At 47.4% G+C, this 17,713-nt stretch overlaps 1 protein-coding gene across 3 annotated transcripts in view; it reads right to left on the reverse strand.

The window, feature by feature from the left end:
- The window catches only part of LOC125449499 (rho-related GTP-binding protein RhoA-D-like), a 52,721-nt gene extending 41,085 nt beyond the window's left edge, over positions 1–11,636 (reverse strand). For all 3 annotated transcript variants that reach the window (XM_048525305.1, XM_048525304.1, XM_048525303.1), the window contains exons 1-3: positions 11,244–11,636; positions 10,919–11,014; positions 9,724–9,835 (exon numbers count right to left, since the gene is read on the reverse strand). In XM_048525305.1, coding sequence (XP_048381262.1) covers positions 9,724–9,835; positions 10,919–11,014; positions 11,244–11,331 — 296 coding nt within the window. In that variant the 5' untranslated portion in view covers positions 11,332–11,636. The remainder of the gene's footprint in view (positions 1–9,723; positions 9,836–10,918; positions 11,015–11,243) is intronic.
- Positions 11,637–17,713: the final 6,077 nt, after the last annotated feature.

Below are 17,713 nucleotides of genomic sequence, written 5' to 3' on the forward strand. Positions count from 1 at the left end.
GTTTAGCTTCTCTATTTTGCCGATAGGCGCAATTAATTTTTGGAGTTCAGACACGGGAACAATGAGTTGCTTTGGGTGCCTGGGAGTTTTTTTTTGCAATGATTCGGGGTGGGGTGAGATAATGTCGCTGGGGGCGGTGTTGGTTTTGCATCAAAGGTCCCTGGTTGGGGGACAATTTTCGACTTTGAGCCTCTGACCTGGGGCCAGTGAACCTCTGAATGATTCCTGAGAAAGCTTACTTGGCGTGAAATCATTTGTCTTCATGGTGTGTGAGTTCAGGTTTCTTGGGCAGGCTCTTAAAATCTGACTCGAGCTGGGTGCTAAATTCTGTCTGTGCTGGGCTGATGATTTCGCGTTTAACTCTCTCCCAGCCTGAGTCGATCCCTTACACTCACTGCCTGCACATCCAGATCGAATAGGGAGAGACCAAGTGAGACAAGGGGTTGGAGGGGAGACTGGTAGGGGGAGAGACATGGAGAGAAGGAAGGACAAAGAAAGTTGGAGAGACAGAAAGTTACAGAAACCAGATAAAGAGATATGAAGCTCGACAAGGCGATGTGGCAGGGAATATGACTGGAAGAGTTTATTGAGGAAGACAGACAGAGTCAAAGAGAGACAAAAGGGTAGAGACAGCAACAGACAGAGTGAGAGAGGTAGAGAGTAAGAGGGGGGAGCTGGACAAAGAGGCAGAGAAAGAAAGTATGAGAGAAAGACAGAACGAGCAACAGGGAAAGAAAGCATGGCAGAGTCAGAGACAGAGAAGGGAATGACAGAAGATGATAGAAGCAGCAAGAAAGATGCAGAGAAAGCAAGAGACAGAGAGAGAAGGAATGGCAGAGGAGCACAAAAAAGGTGACACAGAGAGAGAGGTAGGGAAAGAGATAGAGCGTGAAAGAGGACTGAGATGAGGAGAAATGTCTTCACCCAGAAAATGGCAAATCTGTGGAATTCACTAGCACAGAAATTGGTTGATGACAAAACATTGTGATCTCAAGAAGGAGATACATATAGCTCATGTAGTTCAAGGGATATGGGGAGAGAGCAGGAACAGGGGATTGAATTGGATGGTCAGCCATGATCATCAATAAAGGGCACAGCAGGCCTGAGGGGCTGACACAGTGTAGCAGGCCAAGCAGCATCTTAGGAGCACAAAAGCTGACGTTTCGGGCCTACACCCTTCATCAGAAAAGTTGGATTCTCTCGGATTCTCCAGCATCTGCAGTTCCCATTATCTCTGAGGAGCTGACTGGCCTACTTCTGCTTCTATTCCCATTATTTCTATGTTACAGAGATAAAACGGCAGAGAGAGCAGGAGATAGAGAGAAGAGGTGATAAGAGGAAGATAAGCAGAGCGAAAGACAGACAGAATGAAAAAAAGACAGAGAGACAAGGAGTGACAGGGAGAGAGAGAAGCAGTGACAGAAAGAGATGGAGAGCACAAGAGAGAGAGACACAAGTATGCACACACATGGGATAGAAATGGTCAATGAGAGAACAAGACTGAGAAAACGAGACAGGAGGAAAAGGAGGGAGCAAGCACTTCAAATGGAGGCTAAGGTGATGGGAGAGTAAGGGAACAGACATTTGGCAGAGGATGATAATATGTGGAAAGAGGCATGTGTGAAATAAACTGGCATTGGTGGACAAAACAGTAGGATGTGGGCAGCAGAGCCCCTGAGGTTAACCCTAGCACTCAAATGGCCATGCAAAGGTTGGCATTGATCGAAAAGGCCAGTACATATTCAGTAAAACCTACCATTACTGAGTAAGTGGAACACCAGGTGTCCCTTGAGCTAAGAGAAATTGTCAAGGAAATTAAATGCACTGTAAAAGGGTTCAAAAGGATGACCAGCTACATCCATGCCAATAATCCGCCTGTATGTTTGCGATATAAATTGAATACTGCCTCCCTTTCTGTGCTGGGTGTTTTTGAGGCTTCATGTCAGTTTTGAGGCTTGTGCCAGCTCATACCCCCATGTTTATAGTGTACAGGGTTTTCAGATGACATGAGTGAAAATTCCACAGGACAGAGTTTTGAAAATGAGCAATCCGCTCAATTTGAGGCACAGGGATAATTTGCCTAGGGAATGTTGTGAATGGTTTTATTTGTCAATTATTCACAATCTATATTCATGACTTGGATGAGGAAAGTGAATGTACCATCACCAAGTTTGCAGATGACACAAAAACAGTGAGGAAGGCGAGTGGTGAGGGTGTTAGAGTCTCACAGGGATACAGACAGGTTCAGTGAGTGGATATAAATGTGGCAGATGGAACAGAATGTGGGGAATGTGAAGTGATGCACTTTGGCAAGAAGAATAGAGGAGTTGAACATTATTTAATTAGAGAAAGACTGCAGAAAGCTACAGAGCAGAAGGATTTGGGAATCCTCATTCACAACTCACAAAAAGCCAGCATCCGAGTTCAGCGGGCAATAGGGAAGGCAAATGGAATGTTGGCTTTTATTTCAGAGGGAATGGAGTATGAAAGTAAGGAGGGTTTGCTAAAACTAGTCAGAACACAGCTGGGATTCCATGACCAGTTTTGTGGCCCCTTATCTGAGGAAATATATAAGGAAAAGGTTCACTCAGCTGATCCTGGGTATGGAAGGACTGTCTGACAAGAAGAGGTTGAGTTGGTTGGGCCTGTACTCATTGGGAGTTTAGAAGGATGAAACGTACAGGATACTTAGGGGTTTGACAGGGGAGATGTGGACGGATTGTTCCCCCTTGTGAGGCAGTCTAGGACCAGAGGGACATCATCTCAGAGTAAGGGGTTGCCCACTCAAGACAGAGATGAGTGTGGCATCCACTGACTTACGTTGAGACCCTGTCATACAACAGCTTAATTTTAAAAAGATCAAAAACCTTCCTAATATCCTCCAGCCCCTACACCCTTTCCTACCTCTGTAAGTTCCTCCTACTTTCCAAGAATTCCTTTTGCTCCACCATTAGCAATTCCTTCTGCTGCCTGTGCTCTAAGCTCTTAACTACTCTTCCTAGCCCTCTCCGTCCCTCCCTTCCCTCAAGACAGTAACTCTTTCTGTCCTCTGCTCAAGTATTTCATTCTGTTTTGTTCTGTTTTGTTTAGCTGCTGTGAAACATTTGGACAGTTGATTCTGTGAAACACTCAGTCCCCATCGACCTGAAACAGAGGAGACTCATTCTCCCACTCAGATCCCCCACAAAATCATTTATCATTTCCACTCTTCTTAACCTCTAGCTTCAGAGCATTTATAGCAGAGAGCTGGAGTGAGAGAGACAGAGAAACAGAGAGGGAAAGAGAAAGACACAGAGAGAGAGAGTGAGAGACAGACAGAGAGAGAAATCGAGAGAAAGACAGAAAAGGAGAGAGAGAGAGAGACGGGTAGTGAGAAGAAGAGAGACATAGTGCGAGAAAAAGAGAAAGAATGGGACTGATAGAATGAGAGAAACCCAGTGAGAAGTACAGAGAGAGGGAAAGAGAGTGTGTGATGGGGGAGGAGACTCAGGCAGGACGGGGAAAGAAAAAGGCCGGGGGGTGGGGGGGCTGTGAGAGACAATAAAAGAGGGAGACAGACAGAAAGATAGAGGACAGAACAGTAATGTCGGAGACAGGGGAAACAGATGAACTAGATAGAGAGTGAGATGGGAAGAGAGACTGAAAGGGAGAGAAAAACAGAGTAAGACACACAGAGAGAGGAGAAAAAGAGGCACAGTTAGAGGAGGAGACAGAAAGAGCTGGAGAAACTGAGAGAGAAGAATCAGAAATAAGAGAGAGAACCACAGAGAATGAGGTACAGAGAGAGGGAGAGAGTCTGAGGGAAAAAATAGAGGCAGTGAGAATGAAACGGGAGTGAGAAAGAGAGAAAGGAAAAAGCAGAGTGACAACGGGACTGAAATCAGTGAGAAACTGAGAGAGTTGTAGCATGCAGGATGCATGGGGTCAAGACTGAATAGGTTAGGTACTATCCCGAAGAACTGGTGGGGGTGAGGCAGGGGTGTCACTTCATGCCCTTGGACCTTCTCCCCACTATCCTCTGCCCCTATTGAAGGAAAGGAGAGGCTCATAAACATGACCGACACCAGAGGCAAAAGCAGCAGATGCTGTGGGCATTCAGAGAGAAAACGGTTAAAGATGACGAGTTAGAGGTGGGGATATTGCAGGGCTATCTGTTTTCAAGGACCCTTTGTCAAACCTCAAAGGTACTTTGAGGTGATTAAGATGTTATCGGGTGTCTGGGTGGCTCCACTCACTTATCTTCCAACTTGCCATCAAAGACTTTCTGACAAAGTTTAAGTACACTTAAGAATACATTAGTAGAACAGAGGGTAATTATCCCTTTGCAAGGGAAAGGTGGAGCTCTGTGTGGATCTGTGGATAATGGACCTTTACATAGTTTCGCCTCTCTCTGCAATTCTGTCTTTTAGTATTGTGCAGCCAATATTGAGTGAGAGACGTGATTGAAATACTGAAAAAAGGGGGCTTAGAGTCACACCTCATTCTCGATCTGCACTCTCACAGACCGTAAATCTCCCCCATCGGCAACCAGCTCTGTCAGACATCAACAACAGGAGCAGAGTGACAGGAGCGAGGGGGTTGGAGAGACCTCCCCAGATATGGGAGTGTTTGAGAGAAAGGGGGTTAGAGAGACCTCCACAGATATAGGAGTGCCACAGAGAGACGGAACATTAGTGAGACCTCATCAGACACAGGAGTGTCAGAGAGAGGTGGGGGGGGGGGTGGTTTAGAGGGACACATCCAGATGCAGGAGAGTGTGTGTGTGAGAGAGAGAGAGGGTTCCAGGGAGCTCCCAAGAAACAGCGGGGGGAGAGAGAGAGGGAGACAGAGGAGGTAGTTAAAGGGTACCCCCCCACCCTGCTCCCAAGACACAGGACAGTGTGAGCGAGTGAGGGTTAGAGAGCCAGAGCCAGGGGTGTGTGTGTGTGTGTGTGTGTGTGTGTGTGTGTGTGTGTGTGTGTGTGTGTGTGTGTGTGTGTGTGTGTGTGTGTGTGTGTAGATTCCCCCAGATACAGGAGTGTCAGAGAGATACAGATAGATAAAGAAAAAAGAAAGAGTGGGTTGTTTGGAGAGACCTTCCCAGATAAGGGAGTGTCAGAGAGAGAGAGAAAACATTAGCGGGACTTCCCCAGAAACAGGAGTGTCAGAGAGCGGGGTTTAGAGAGATATATCATTTTGCAGGAGAGTGTGACAGAGAGAGAGAGGGTGGATTAGTAAGACCTCCCCAGAAACAGGTGTGTATATGTGACAGCGAGCATTAGAGAGAAAGATCCCCTGATAAGGAGCGAAGGGGAGGGGGGAATTCAAGAAACCTCCTCTCACTGTCCCCTAGATACAGGAGAGCGTGAGAGTTAGAGATCCAGATACAGGAGGGTCAGAGAGAGGGGTTTAGAGAGACAAGAGACATGAAAGAGTGAGGATTACAGAGACTTTCCCAGATACAGGAGTGTCAGAGAGAGACAGATAGACATAGAAAAAGAGAGAGTGTGAAAGTGGGGGTGGTGATTTGGAGAGACCTCCTCACATGTTGGAGTGTTTGTGAGAGAGGGGATTAGAGACACCTCCCCAGATACAGGAGTGTCAGAGAGAGGGGGGTTTAGAGAGACACATCCAGATGCAGGAGTGTGTGTGTGAGAGAGAGAAAGTGAGAGGATTGGAGACACCTTCCTAAAAACAGGAGTGAGAGAGATAGAAGGAGAGAGAGAGCTCCCCAGACACAGAATGAGAAAGAAAAACCGGGAGGGGGTGAGGTTAAAGAAACCCTCCACCTCACCCTGTTCCCAAGATACAGAAGAGTGTGAAAGAGAAAAGAAAAGAGAGGAAGAGAGAAAAGATGAGAGAGAAAAACATAGCAAGAGAAAAATCTCTCCAGATACAGGAGTGCTGGAGTGGGTTTGAAGTGACCTCCCCAGATACATGAGTCTGTGTGTGTGAGAGAGGCAGACACAGAGTGAGAGACCTCCCCAGGCATAGGAGTGTGAGAGTGAAAGACAGATTAGGGAGATCTCCCCAGGTAAAGGACACTGAGAGTGAAAGAAAGATTAGAGAGAGCTCCTCAGCTACAGGAGTGAGACAGAAGGTATCAGAGATCTCCCCAGATACAGAAGTGTGGAAGAGAGAGAGAGGAGTAGGAGGGTGGGATGTTAGAGAGACCTCCCCATTAAAGGAGTATGAGAGAGCAAGAGAGAGGGCTGGAGAGACCTCCATATATATAGAAATGAGTGACAGAGGAAGGGATGGGTTTAGAGAACCACTACAGACACAGTGAGAGAGAGGGTTAGACACGAGTATGAGAGAGAGAAAGTTGGACAGTCCTCCCTAGACACAGGAGTGGGAGAGTGAGTTGATTAGAGAGAACTCTCAAGATACAGGGAGATAGCAAGAAATGCAGATGCTGGAGTCAAAGAAAAGACAGTGTGGAGCTGGAGGTCAGGCAGCAACAGTGGACAGGAAAATTGACATTTCGGGTTGGTATCCTTCTTTGGAACTTTCCTGCTCTTATGATGATCCTTGACCTGTTGTGTTCCTCCAGCTCCACGCTGTATTGTCCCAAGGTACAGAAGTGTGAGAAAAGCTAGAGAGAGGGTTGGAGAGATCTTCACAGATACAGGAGAGATAGGGAGGGGTTAGAGAGACCACCTCAGAGACAGCAGTATGTGAGAAAGAGGGTTAAAGAGACCACCCCAGATTAGGGATTGAGGGGTGCAGGGTTAGAGACACCTTCCCAGATACAGAAGAGCGTGTGAGAGTCCACAGATACAAGACTGAGAAAGTGAAGGATGAGGGGGTTAGAGAGACCTCCCCAGATACGAGAGAGAGAATGTGTGTGTGCGCGCGTGTGTGTGCGCTCTCCCCAGATTTAGGAATGACAGAGAGGGGATTAGAGAGCCCTTCCCAGAGAAGAAGTGTGTGAGAGAGGGAGAGGATTAGTGAGACTTCCACACCTACAGGAGTGAGAAAATGAGGCAATTAGAGAGACGTCCCCAGATGTAACAGGATGTGAGAGAGGGTTAAAAAACCCTCTCCAGATATACGAGTGAGGGGAATAGAGAGACGGTTCAGTGAGACCTCCCCCATTAAAAGGTGTGTGTGAGAAAGCGAGAGTGTGTTAGAGAGACATCCTCAGCTACGGGTGTGTATGAGATAGAAACGGTTAGGGAGACCTCCACAGGTCCAGGAATGAGAGATAAAGGGAGGGGTTGGAGAGACCACCCAAAAGCCTGCAGTATGTAAGAGACAGAAGGTTAGAGGGACCACCCCTAATACAGAAGAGTACGAGAGAGCGAGTTAGAGAGACTCCCAGAGGATACAGGAGAGAGTGTGTGTGTGTGTGTGTGTGTGTGTGTGTGTGTGTGTGTGTATGTGAAAGAGAGGTTTAGAGAGGCATCCCAAGATATAGTAGTTCATACGAGAGGTAGGGTTAGAGAGACCTTTCCAGATGAGGAGTGAGACCCCATTACAGGGACTGAATGTCTGAGTCGCTGCCTTCTCTCAAAGGTACTTGGATTCCATATTCTTAGTACCTGATTTAGATGAGATCTGGTTTCATATCGGGTAGGACAGCTTTGAGTCCCATGCAAGTCACCTTTCTCCTTCTCCTAATCCTATCCCTCCACACCAACAACACATCAGCACTAAGAAGGAGGACAGGTGTATACTGCTCAGTCCCTTAAACTTGTTTTTGCCATTTGAAACCATATTTGATGTGGTAACCTGAATCCGCTTTCCAGTGGCTCTCCCCCTCCCTTCCTGATCAAAACTCTGTCTAGCTCAGCATTGAATATGTTTACTGCCCTCACCCCACTATATACACACACACACACACACACACACACACACACACACACACACACACACACATACGCGTACGTACGCGCGCACATACACACATATCCATGCACCCCCAACACTGCTGTTTGAGGGGGGGAGAATTACAAACATCCCCACCCTCTGTTAGAATAAATTCCGCCTTTTCTCAGTATTAAACAGGAGACCCTATAGTTTTAAGCTCTGCTTCCCTGTTCTGGACTCCCCCACAAGGGGTAATCCTCTCAGTACCCTCCCCGTCCGTCTCCGTCCTCAGAATCTTATACGTTCAATAAGGTCACCTCTCATTTCTCTGAAACTCCAATGAAGCCAGGCCCAACCTACTCAAACTGCTCCTCATTAGATAGAACCCCCTTAATCGCAGGAACGAGCTGAGTGAACCTTCCTCTGAGCTGCTTCCTGTGAAGGTGTGTGCCTCGTTCAGCAGAAACATGCAGCTACTCCATGTGGAGCCTCTCCAATATCCTGTACTGTTATCGCAAGGCATCCCAACATTTATCTTCCATCTGTTTCACTAATGGTCACCTGACAATCAGCTTTCTCACTCACTCGCTGCATCTGTCCACCAATTGAGAGTCATAGACTCATAGAGAAAGGCCCTTCAGCCCATCATGTCTGAGGCACACACCTTCACAGGAAGCAGCTCAGAGGAAGGTTCACTCAGCTCGTTCCTGCGATTAAGGGGGTTCTATCTAATGAGGAGCAGGTTGGGCCTGGTTTCATTGAAGTTTCAGAGAAATGAGAGGTGACCTTATTGAACGTATAAGATTCTGAGGACGGAGACGGACAGGGAGGCTACTGAGAGGGTTACCCCTTGTGGGGGAGTCCAGAACAGGGAAGCAGAGCTTAAAACACTTATTAGAGTCCCCACACTTTGTTATCTTGGATTTTCCAGCATCTGCATTTCCCATTATCTCTCACAGAGTCATCCATGCTGACTAAGTTTCCCAAACTAAACTAATCTCATTTGCCTGTTCCTGGCCCATATCTCTCTGAACCTTTCCTGTTCACGTACCTGTCCGAATGTCTTTTAAATGTTGTAACTGTACCTGCCTGTCCCACTTCCGCTGGCAGTTCATTCCACACATGAACCACCCTCTGGGTGAAAAATTTACCCATCAGGTCCCTTTTAAATCTTTCTCCTCTCAGTTTAAAAATATGCCTCCCAGCTTTGAACTCCTCTACCTAAGGGAAAAGACCTTTGCTATTCATCTTATCTAAGCCCTTCATGATTTTGTAAACCGTTGTAAGGTCACCCCTCAACCCAATTTGCTTAGGCTTTCTGCCTCTATCATCCTTGTAGTAAGTACTAGCTTCACATCACCCTCTGGGTGAAAATGCTTTTCCTCAAATCTTGAAACCTCTTACCTGCAATCTGTACCCCATCAAGGGGAAAAAATTATTCCTGTCTACTCTATCTGTATCCTTCATCATCATGTATCGTATCAAACATTGTCCTTGCCTCATTCCCTTCTGCTCTGAGGAAAACAACTCCAGTCAAACCAATCCCAATCTCCATAGTGAAACTGTCCAGCTCAGGCAACATCCTGGTAAATCTCTGTACCCTCTCCACTTCCATCATATCACTCTTATAATATGGAATCCAGAACCGGAAGCAAAGCTCTAACCCGGATCTGACTGTACCTCAACATCCTGCAGTTGCTTTTCACTTTAGGACCATTCTGTGTTGTTTGTATTCCATGTGTTACAGTGCACATCGCTGTGCTAAACTGTAGCTACATCCTGGCTACCCACTGCAGTCCCGACCAATTTTTAATGTGTTGCCCAGCCACCATGACCATGGATGATGTGGAAAAATTTCATATCCACCCAAAAACAGCCAATCTCCCTCCCCTCCAACCGTGACCCCACCACAGAAAGTCTGAAAGAACGTACCTCTCTTGATACTTGGTGTCCTTCTTATGATGAAGGAGTATCTCCTTGATGTACTGTGGAGGTCGGAGACCCATCCGGTTGGCTCGTTCCCACCTCTCCATTCGTGTGATGCCTGTGCGGGACAGGATGGACGTGGAGTAGAAACAGACAAAAAAAGTGGGCAATTATTCATAAGATGCAAAACATTCGAACTGCAGAATTTGCATCATCTTTGTATACTGATGTGCTGTGAAAACGGGTTGCCATTGAGAGAAAGGCTGCACCAAACTTCAATAAAGCAAAGTGATTAGAAAGCGATTCAAAGAACTAGAGATTGGCTGCAGGGCAGAACCAGGCCAATCGGCGCTTGTATTGTGCAAGCCCTCTGAGGGAGCAATTTGTCAGGTGAGTTTCAACCTTGTTCCCTCCACGCAACTTCTCAGATATTGACCTGATTCCATTTTGCAGCCTCGATTGATGCTGCCTTCCCCACACTCTCAGATCCTAACCCTTGATTGACATTGCCTCCCCCTAACTCTCAGGCAGCATGGACCAGACCCTAACTCCTTAATTGACCCTTACTTCCCCACACTCCCAGGCAGCACATTCCAGAAGCTAATCAGTCAAAGAGAGCGGGAGGCGTGACGGAGTTTCTCATTATTAAGCCTTGTGATTATTTAGGGCCTGAATTCAGTCTCACCATGAACCCTCTCTGCTCTCAGTCTGGCGGTCCTTCACATCTGACAGATACTGTGGATATGAGACACTTGAGGACATGTGGCATTTGGGAATTGTCAGTATCTACGCTGATGTGGGTCGTACAAAAGCCCACCATATTGTGCTGTATGGGAGAAGTCGACATGGGACTGAAGTGAGAAGGCATTCAGAAGAGCAAGAGAACCCATAGGGACCATGCCAAACGGAAATGGCCCAAGGATCCAATCCGGGCATAGTGTTTACCCCAAATTTTGTAGAGGGGCCCAGTACACACAAGGCTGCTGGCTCTATGCTGGGCCTTGTGTTGAGTTGCCTGGTTTTCCATCAGACTATGCGATAATGAGGCCTAATCCATACTGCAAGAGATTTGTACAGAGCTTGGGGAAGAGCAGGTGGGGTGTTGGCAGAGGTGGGGGGGGGGGGGATGTGATCGGGATGAATCAGAAGGGCAGAATGGCCTTGGCCAACTGCTGAAAGAGGTTTTCAGGCTGCAACTTACCACAACATGGGCCGTACTCCCAATGTAGATCGAAGGCCTTGAGCATCTCGAGGTGGTCCCTGCTCGTGCGCAGAGTTGCTGCTGTGTCTGTGAGGCCTGTGAAAGAGGAGGAGGGGAGGTTAGTGGTGGGGGGCACGATAAGAGAGAAATGGTCAAACTGAGGGGTCTGTCATCGACCAATCCCTCCAAAGTTCACCTTCCTGCTCTCTGCTGCACACCCGACGCCTGACCTCTTTCACTGCCCCTCCCTGTACTGTCTCTCTCACACCGTTCTATGACTGCTTCCCCATTCCCTCCACTGTGACCCTCTCCTTCTTGCATTCACCTCTGTCGCTTGGCTCCCTCTTTAGTGTTGGCACTGCCCTCTTGCCTCTTTTGACAACAGGGTACTTGCTTGTGACCTGTGACTGCATTGTGCGTTCACAACTCCAAACAGAACGATTGGCGATGGGGTGGGCTTGGTCGTGAGGGGACAAGGTGAGAGATGAAAGATTGGGGAACAGAGAGAAGGAGGGAGAGGTGTGGCAGAAAGATAGGGACAAAGAGGGGGGGATTTGAGTTTAGAGGTATGGAGAGAGATCTGGACAGATGGAAGGTCAGGTACAGAGGGACATGGAGAAAGCGGAGCAGAGAAAGATGTGATGGATGGAGAGGCAGCCCCACGGTGAGGGACAGCTTCTGGTGAACTGAGCGCAGCTGTCAGCTCTCTGGGTCGCTGCTTCCGCAATCTGCTGGCAAAGCACGGAAGTAATCTCCTGTTCAGAGAGAGGAGGAGCTCGGCATTGAGAGAGAGAGAGAAAAAGCACGCACGGTCCGGGGAGACTGAGAGACAAATACAGAGATAGAAAGAGACACAGAGGGACTGAGGGAAAGATACAGCGAGAGACAGAGAGAGATAGTGACGGAGTGAGAGAGAAAAACAGGAACTGACCCGCGTACGCCTGGCTTGCAGCCTAAAACTGATCTGGCCTTCAGTATCACCTCGCACCTCTTGGTCACACTTTCTGTTACTATGTCTGTCTGTCTCACTGTGTCACTATCTCTGTCTCTCACTGCTTCTGTCTGTCTCAATCACTCCAACAATCTCTCTGTCTTTCTGTCTGTCTCTTTCTCTTTGTCTGTCATTCTCAACTCTCTGTCTCCCTCTGTCTCTCTGTCTGTCATTCTCAACTCTGTCTGTCTCCCTCTGTCTCTCTGTCTGTCATTCTCAACTCTGTCTGTCTCCCTTTTTCTGTCTCTCTCCCTTTGTCACTATCTCTGTCTTCACCTCTCTGTCTCTCTCTCTCTCCTTTGTCACTGCTACTGTCTGTTTCTCCCTCTGTCACTGTTGCTCTACCTTTGTAACCGTCTTTCTCTCTGATACTCTATCCCTCTGTATTGCTCTCTCTGTCTCTCCCCATCTGTCCCTAATTCTGTCTGAATCCCTCTCTCTGTTACCGTCTCCCTCTGTCACTGTTTCTCTCAGTCTCTCTATCCCTCTCTCTCTGTCACTGTCCTCTCTGACACTGTCTGTCCCCACCACTCTGTCTCTCTCTGTCTATCTCTAATTCTGTCTCTGACTCCCTTTCTGTTACCATCTCTCTCTACCACTGTTTTTCTCTCTGTCTCACTCTCTCTCCCTCGTGGCTTAATCTTATGCAGTTTTGATGAAGTGTGAGCTGTGTTGTGTGAGTGATAATGGGAACTGCAGGTGCTGGAGAATCCGAGATAACAAAGTGTGGGACTGGATGAACACAGCAGGCCAAGCAGCATCTCAGGAGCACAAAAGCTGACGTTTAGGGCCTAGACCCTTCAGGCCCGAAACGTCAGCTTTTGTGCTCCTGAGATGCTGCTTGGCCTGCTGTGTTCATCCAGCTCCACACTTTGTTATCGTGAGCTGTGTAGTGTTATTTTTGGGCAGATTCTCACCATGAGTCCAAGTGAGTTTTCCCATTGTATACTAACACCATTTGCTCCTGACCTTGCCCCACTGTGCTTCTGTCTCTCTCTCTCTCTCTCTCTCTCTCTCTCGCCCAATTGTAGCCTCATTGCCTTTCCTGGGACAACTCACCACCACCAAGATATCCTGGAATTCTCTGAGCTCCCATCCTCCTATGCCATCGTCAAAACCCCTTATCCACTTGGAAAAGCACTGTCAGTCCAGGACTCGCCCTCTGCCCTCCACATTTGCCCCAGATGTGGTGGTGGTATTGTCGCCAGGCAGTGACCCAGAACTCCTGCTTCTCAAAGCTCAAAGCCGGGATGCTGTCTTCTTCCAGGACCAGCAAAGAAGGGCACAACCCCAGATTCATACCAACCTGTTATCTGAGTTTGTCCCCTCGGCCAGTGCTGGATGACTGGAATATAAGGACGCAGAAGTTATGCTGCAAAATCCTGGTTAGACTCTGCTTGGAGACTGTGACCACATCTGGGAACATCTTAAGAAGGAAAGATTGGCCTTCGTTAGTGTACAACGTAAGTTTAGAAGAATGGAACCTGGATTTCAGAGGCTATGTAATGAGGAGAGGTTATACAAAAGTGGCCTGCTTCCTCAAGAATTTAGAAGATTAAGTGGTAATCTGATTGAAGTTTTCAAGCTATTAACAGGAAAAGATAGGATAGATAAACTATTTTCACTGGTTGGGTATTCTAGAACCAGGGGTCATTGTCTAAGAATTAAGGCCAGAATGTTCAGAAAAGATGTTAGGAAGCATTTCTACACCAAAAAAGGTGATAGAAGTTTGGAACATACTTGCATGAACAGCAGCAGATGTGGATCAATTGGTCATTTTAAATCTGAGATAGATGCATTTTGGCTAATCAAAGGTATTAATGGTCATAAACTAAAGGCAGGTATATGGAGTTCAGCCATAATTGGCTATGATCTCATTGAAGGGTGGAACAGGTTTGAGGAACTGAATGGCCTACTCCTGCTCCTATCTTCCTAAGAAGGCAAATGACTTTCTCAGCTCGACCTGTATAAGTGCCACCATCTCCACTCCAAATCTTTAACTCACTCCATCCCTGCGACTGCACCCACCTCCCACCACAGCTCTACCTCTCTCATTATTGCTTGATAAAATCTTCCCTCAATCACTCACTAGCCGCCATTAACCCTGCCCTACTCACTCAATTGGGCCACGTCCCCTCCGGGACTGACAGCAACAGCAACGTCACCCACTTTCATCTCACTTCATACCAAGCTCACTTTCATTCATCCACCTTGTTATGTGGACAGAATCTTGAATCTGATGCCCCAAGTGGCTGACTGATTGTGTCCAAGCCTGTAGACCGGTATCAGCAGCTGTCACCTGAATCACTTCTGTCGAATTACAACAATTATTCATTCCTGTCTGGAACTAATGTAAAAGATGAGCAGTCTCTCAATTGTGGCTTACAAACAAGCTCAGGGCTAGTATTGGATATAAAGAGGAGACATCTAAAGTTTCCAGAGAAAAACAGCAATTCTGAGAATTAAGAGTATTTTGGAATTGAGGAAAAGAGAATAAAAAGTTTGCTCAAGGAGGACGGACTAGAGAATGAGTGTAAAATTGCAGGAAACATAGAAACTGACTGTAAAAACTGCTATTGATATGTGAAGGAAAGTAGATTAGTCTTTAGAATAAAGGGCACAGATAACCTCCCAGAAATGTCAAAGGGTAGAATGGAGAGAAATCAGTAGAGAAAGTGCTGTGAAATTAATAAGGCCAAAAGCTGATAGATCCCTAGAGGCTGATTATCCATATTCCAGAATACTAAAGGAAGTGGTCTGGAAATACCGGAATTAAAATTTAAAGTTGGCAGCTCGCTATAAACTTCGGGTCAGTTCGGTATGGGTAATAAATGTTGAGATGGAGTGTTACACAGCTCATCTGTTGCATCTGGATCCTCAGTCTGCCTTGAACTGTCTCTTAGTTGAACCTATCCAATAGCATCCGCATCCCAAGAGCAGCAATGCATTGACAGTGGTTACAAGGTGGGTACACACAGGGTCAGATAGAATTGAGGGAGCTTTACACTGAATTTAACCAGTGCTGTATCTGTCCTGGGAGTGTTTGATGGACCCAATGCCTTGCCGCTTTGTTTTCTCCCTCTGTCTCTTTGCCACGTGGAGACACTTGTTGAGCGGACAAGTTAAGCTGAAAGGCTGTCGACAGATGAGAAATTGAAACATTGTCATAAGAAAGGAGATTAAAAGAAAACTGAGAGAATGGGAGGGGGGCCTGAGCTAGTAAAAAACACTTCTCATATTTCAGGAGCTTGGAGACTGTTGGTGACAGGAATCTTTGCTGATGTGCATATGTAGCCCCAGGCTGCATGGGGTTGGATGGGGGGTGGTTGGGGGGTGGGGGTGGAGAGAGAGAGAGAGAGAGAGAGAGCTAGCAATGGAGAAGGGTGGGGACGAGTCTCCCATGCAGGTAGCGAGTGGAATGACAGTGTGAGAGAGGATGGGATTTGTTTTTGGTGATGGGGTTGTGGGTGGGGGGAAGGGGTTTGTGGCAGTGAGGGAGAGAATTGAGAACAGTGGTACTGAGAGAGTGAGCAAGGTACTGACAGAGGGTTCATAGAATCATAGGATCCCTACAGAATGGAAGCAGGCCATTCAACTCATCAGGTTCACATCGACTCTGAACAACACCTGAGCAAGACCCACCCTATCCTGTAACCCTGCATTTCCCATGGCTACCACACCAAGCCTACTTGTCCCTGCACGACAGGCAATTTAGCATGACTAATCCACCCAACCTGCAGATCTTTGGACTGTGGGGGGCAAAGAGGAGCACCCGATGAAACTCACACAGACATGGGGAAAATGTGCAAATTCCACGCAGACAGTCGCCTGAGGGTGGAATCAAACCTGGGACTCCGGTGCTGTGAGGCAGCAGTGTTAACCACCGAGCTACCATGGAAGGCAGGAGAACGGGGTTGAGAAATATATCAGCCATGTTGGAATGGTGGACTAGACTTAATGGACTGAATGGCCTATGGTTTTAGGCCTGTTTTCTCTCAGACAGTGATGACTCTTTGTAACTCCCTCCCTGAAACAGGCTGGGGGACATATCTCCAAAGTTAAGGGACATAGATTCTGGAGGAGTGATGGCAAGGGCAAGGAGGTCATCAGGTGGGAATGTTGGTTCGAGGTTACAGTCATGGTGTTGTTGGATAGCAGAGCAGGCTCAAGGGGCTGAATGGCTTTATGTTGCTCCTAATGCGTTGGTACATGTATGATCATTACCTGTCTCAGGGCCTAGAATGTGTCCATAACCTCCTCCTGCCTCACCAGGCCTATGGATTAGGGGACGCAGAGGTCAGGCAACAGGCAAATTCCTGATGTTCCAAGAACAACTGCAGAGAGTGAGCATCGCTGTTGTGGTTTGATATATCTCCTGTCTGCCTCTCTCCCCCTTGTGCTGTCTGTCATTGTCTGAATTTGTCTGTCGCCCTCTGGGAGGAGAGCAGCACACTTTGATGTCTAACGTTTATCTCCATGTGGGCTTCGTGTGAAGAATAAGAGACATAGACAGAGAGTGTGACAGAAACTGAGAGAGGGATTGTGAGAGACAGAGATTGAGAGAGAACCACACAGAGAAAGAGAGCAGGAGATATAGGGACGGAGAGATAGTGGGAGGGAGAGTTGGAGAGGGATAGAGGGAGTGAGAGAGAGAACTAGGGGACAGAGAGTGAGAGAAGTGGTGGAGTGTGAGAGAGAGATAGAGAGAGATAAAGAGAGAGTGAGAGATGTAGAGTGGGGAAAGAGAACAGGAGAGAGAGAGAGAGTAAGATATAAAGGGAGGAGCGAAGAGGTGTGTGAGTGAGGGAGTGAGAAAGATAGACAGGAAGAGAACAGGAGTGTGAACAAGAGAAAGAGAAAATAGTAATGTTGGCAGGACGACTGAGTGCCAAACTTAATGGGGTGTGAGCCCCGCTGCCAGGAAAATCAAACGCAAACCAGCACCCCATGCAAGGACAGCAATCTACACTCACATTTGGTCTCGATGCAGACAAGGGGGAAAAATCCATAAGTGACATGCTAAGGACCTAAAGCAGATCCACGTTTCACTCTGAGACTGAGAGGACATATTGAGACCATGTTGATGGAAACCCAGTCAGAGAGTTTGTGTTGACAGAGATAGGGAGAGGTGTAGGGGCTGCAGGAGATTGCAGAGACAGAGAGGAGTGTAAAGGCTGGAGGAGGCTACAAGGGTAGGGAGGGGTGTAGGGGCTGGAAAAGATTAGAGAGAGATGGAGGGAGTGTACGGGCTGCAGGAGGTTACAGAGTTAGAGAAGTGTGTAGAGGCTGGAAGATGTTGCAAGGATAGAGAGGGTGTAGGGGCTAGAGGAGATGACGGAGTTGGTGGGGACGTAGTAGCTGGAGGAGATTACAGAGATAGAGAAGGGTGTAGGAGTTGAGGGTGGTGGTATTGATTCAGGGAGGACCACATAGGATTTAGGAGCAGAATTAGGCCATTCGGCCCAACAAACCTGCTGTGCCATTTTGTCATGGCTGATATATTTCTCAAACACATTCCTAGGCCCCCTCCCTATAACCCTTGATCCCCTTATGAAACGAGAACCTGTCTATCTCAGTCTTGAACAACTCAGTGACTCAGCTTCCATAGCCTTCTGCAGCAATGAATTCCACAGAGTAACTGCTCTTTGGCTAGAAAAACCTGTCCTAATTTCAGTTATAAAGGGTCGTCCTTTCAGTCTGAGGGTGTGCCCTCAGGTCTTCATCTCCTGCAAGTTCAAACAGCTTCTCTATGTCCATTGTATATCACGTCCATTTCAATCAGATCCTCCCCCGTCCTTCTAAAC

The sequence above is a fragment of the Stegostoma tigrinum genome, chromosome 46 (assembly GCF_030684315.1).
Source record: "Stegostoma tigrinum isolate sSteTig4 chromosome 46, sSteTig4.hap1, whole genome shotgun sequence".
Lineage (NCBI taxonomy): Eukaryota > Metazoa > Chordata > Chondrichthyes > Orectolobiformes > Stegostomatidae > Stegostoma > Stegostoma tigrinum.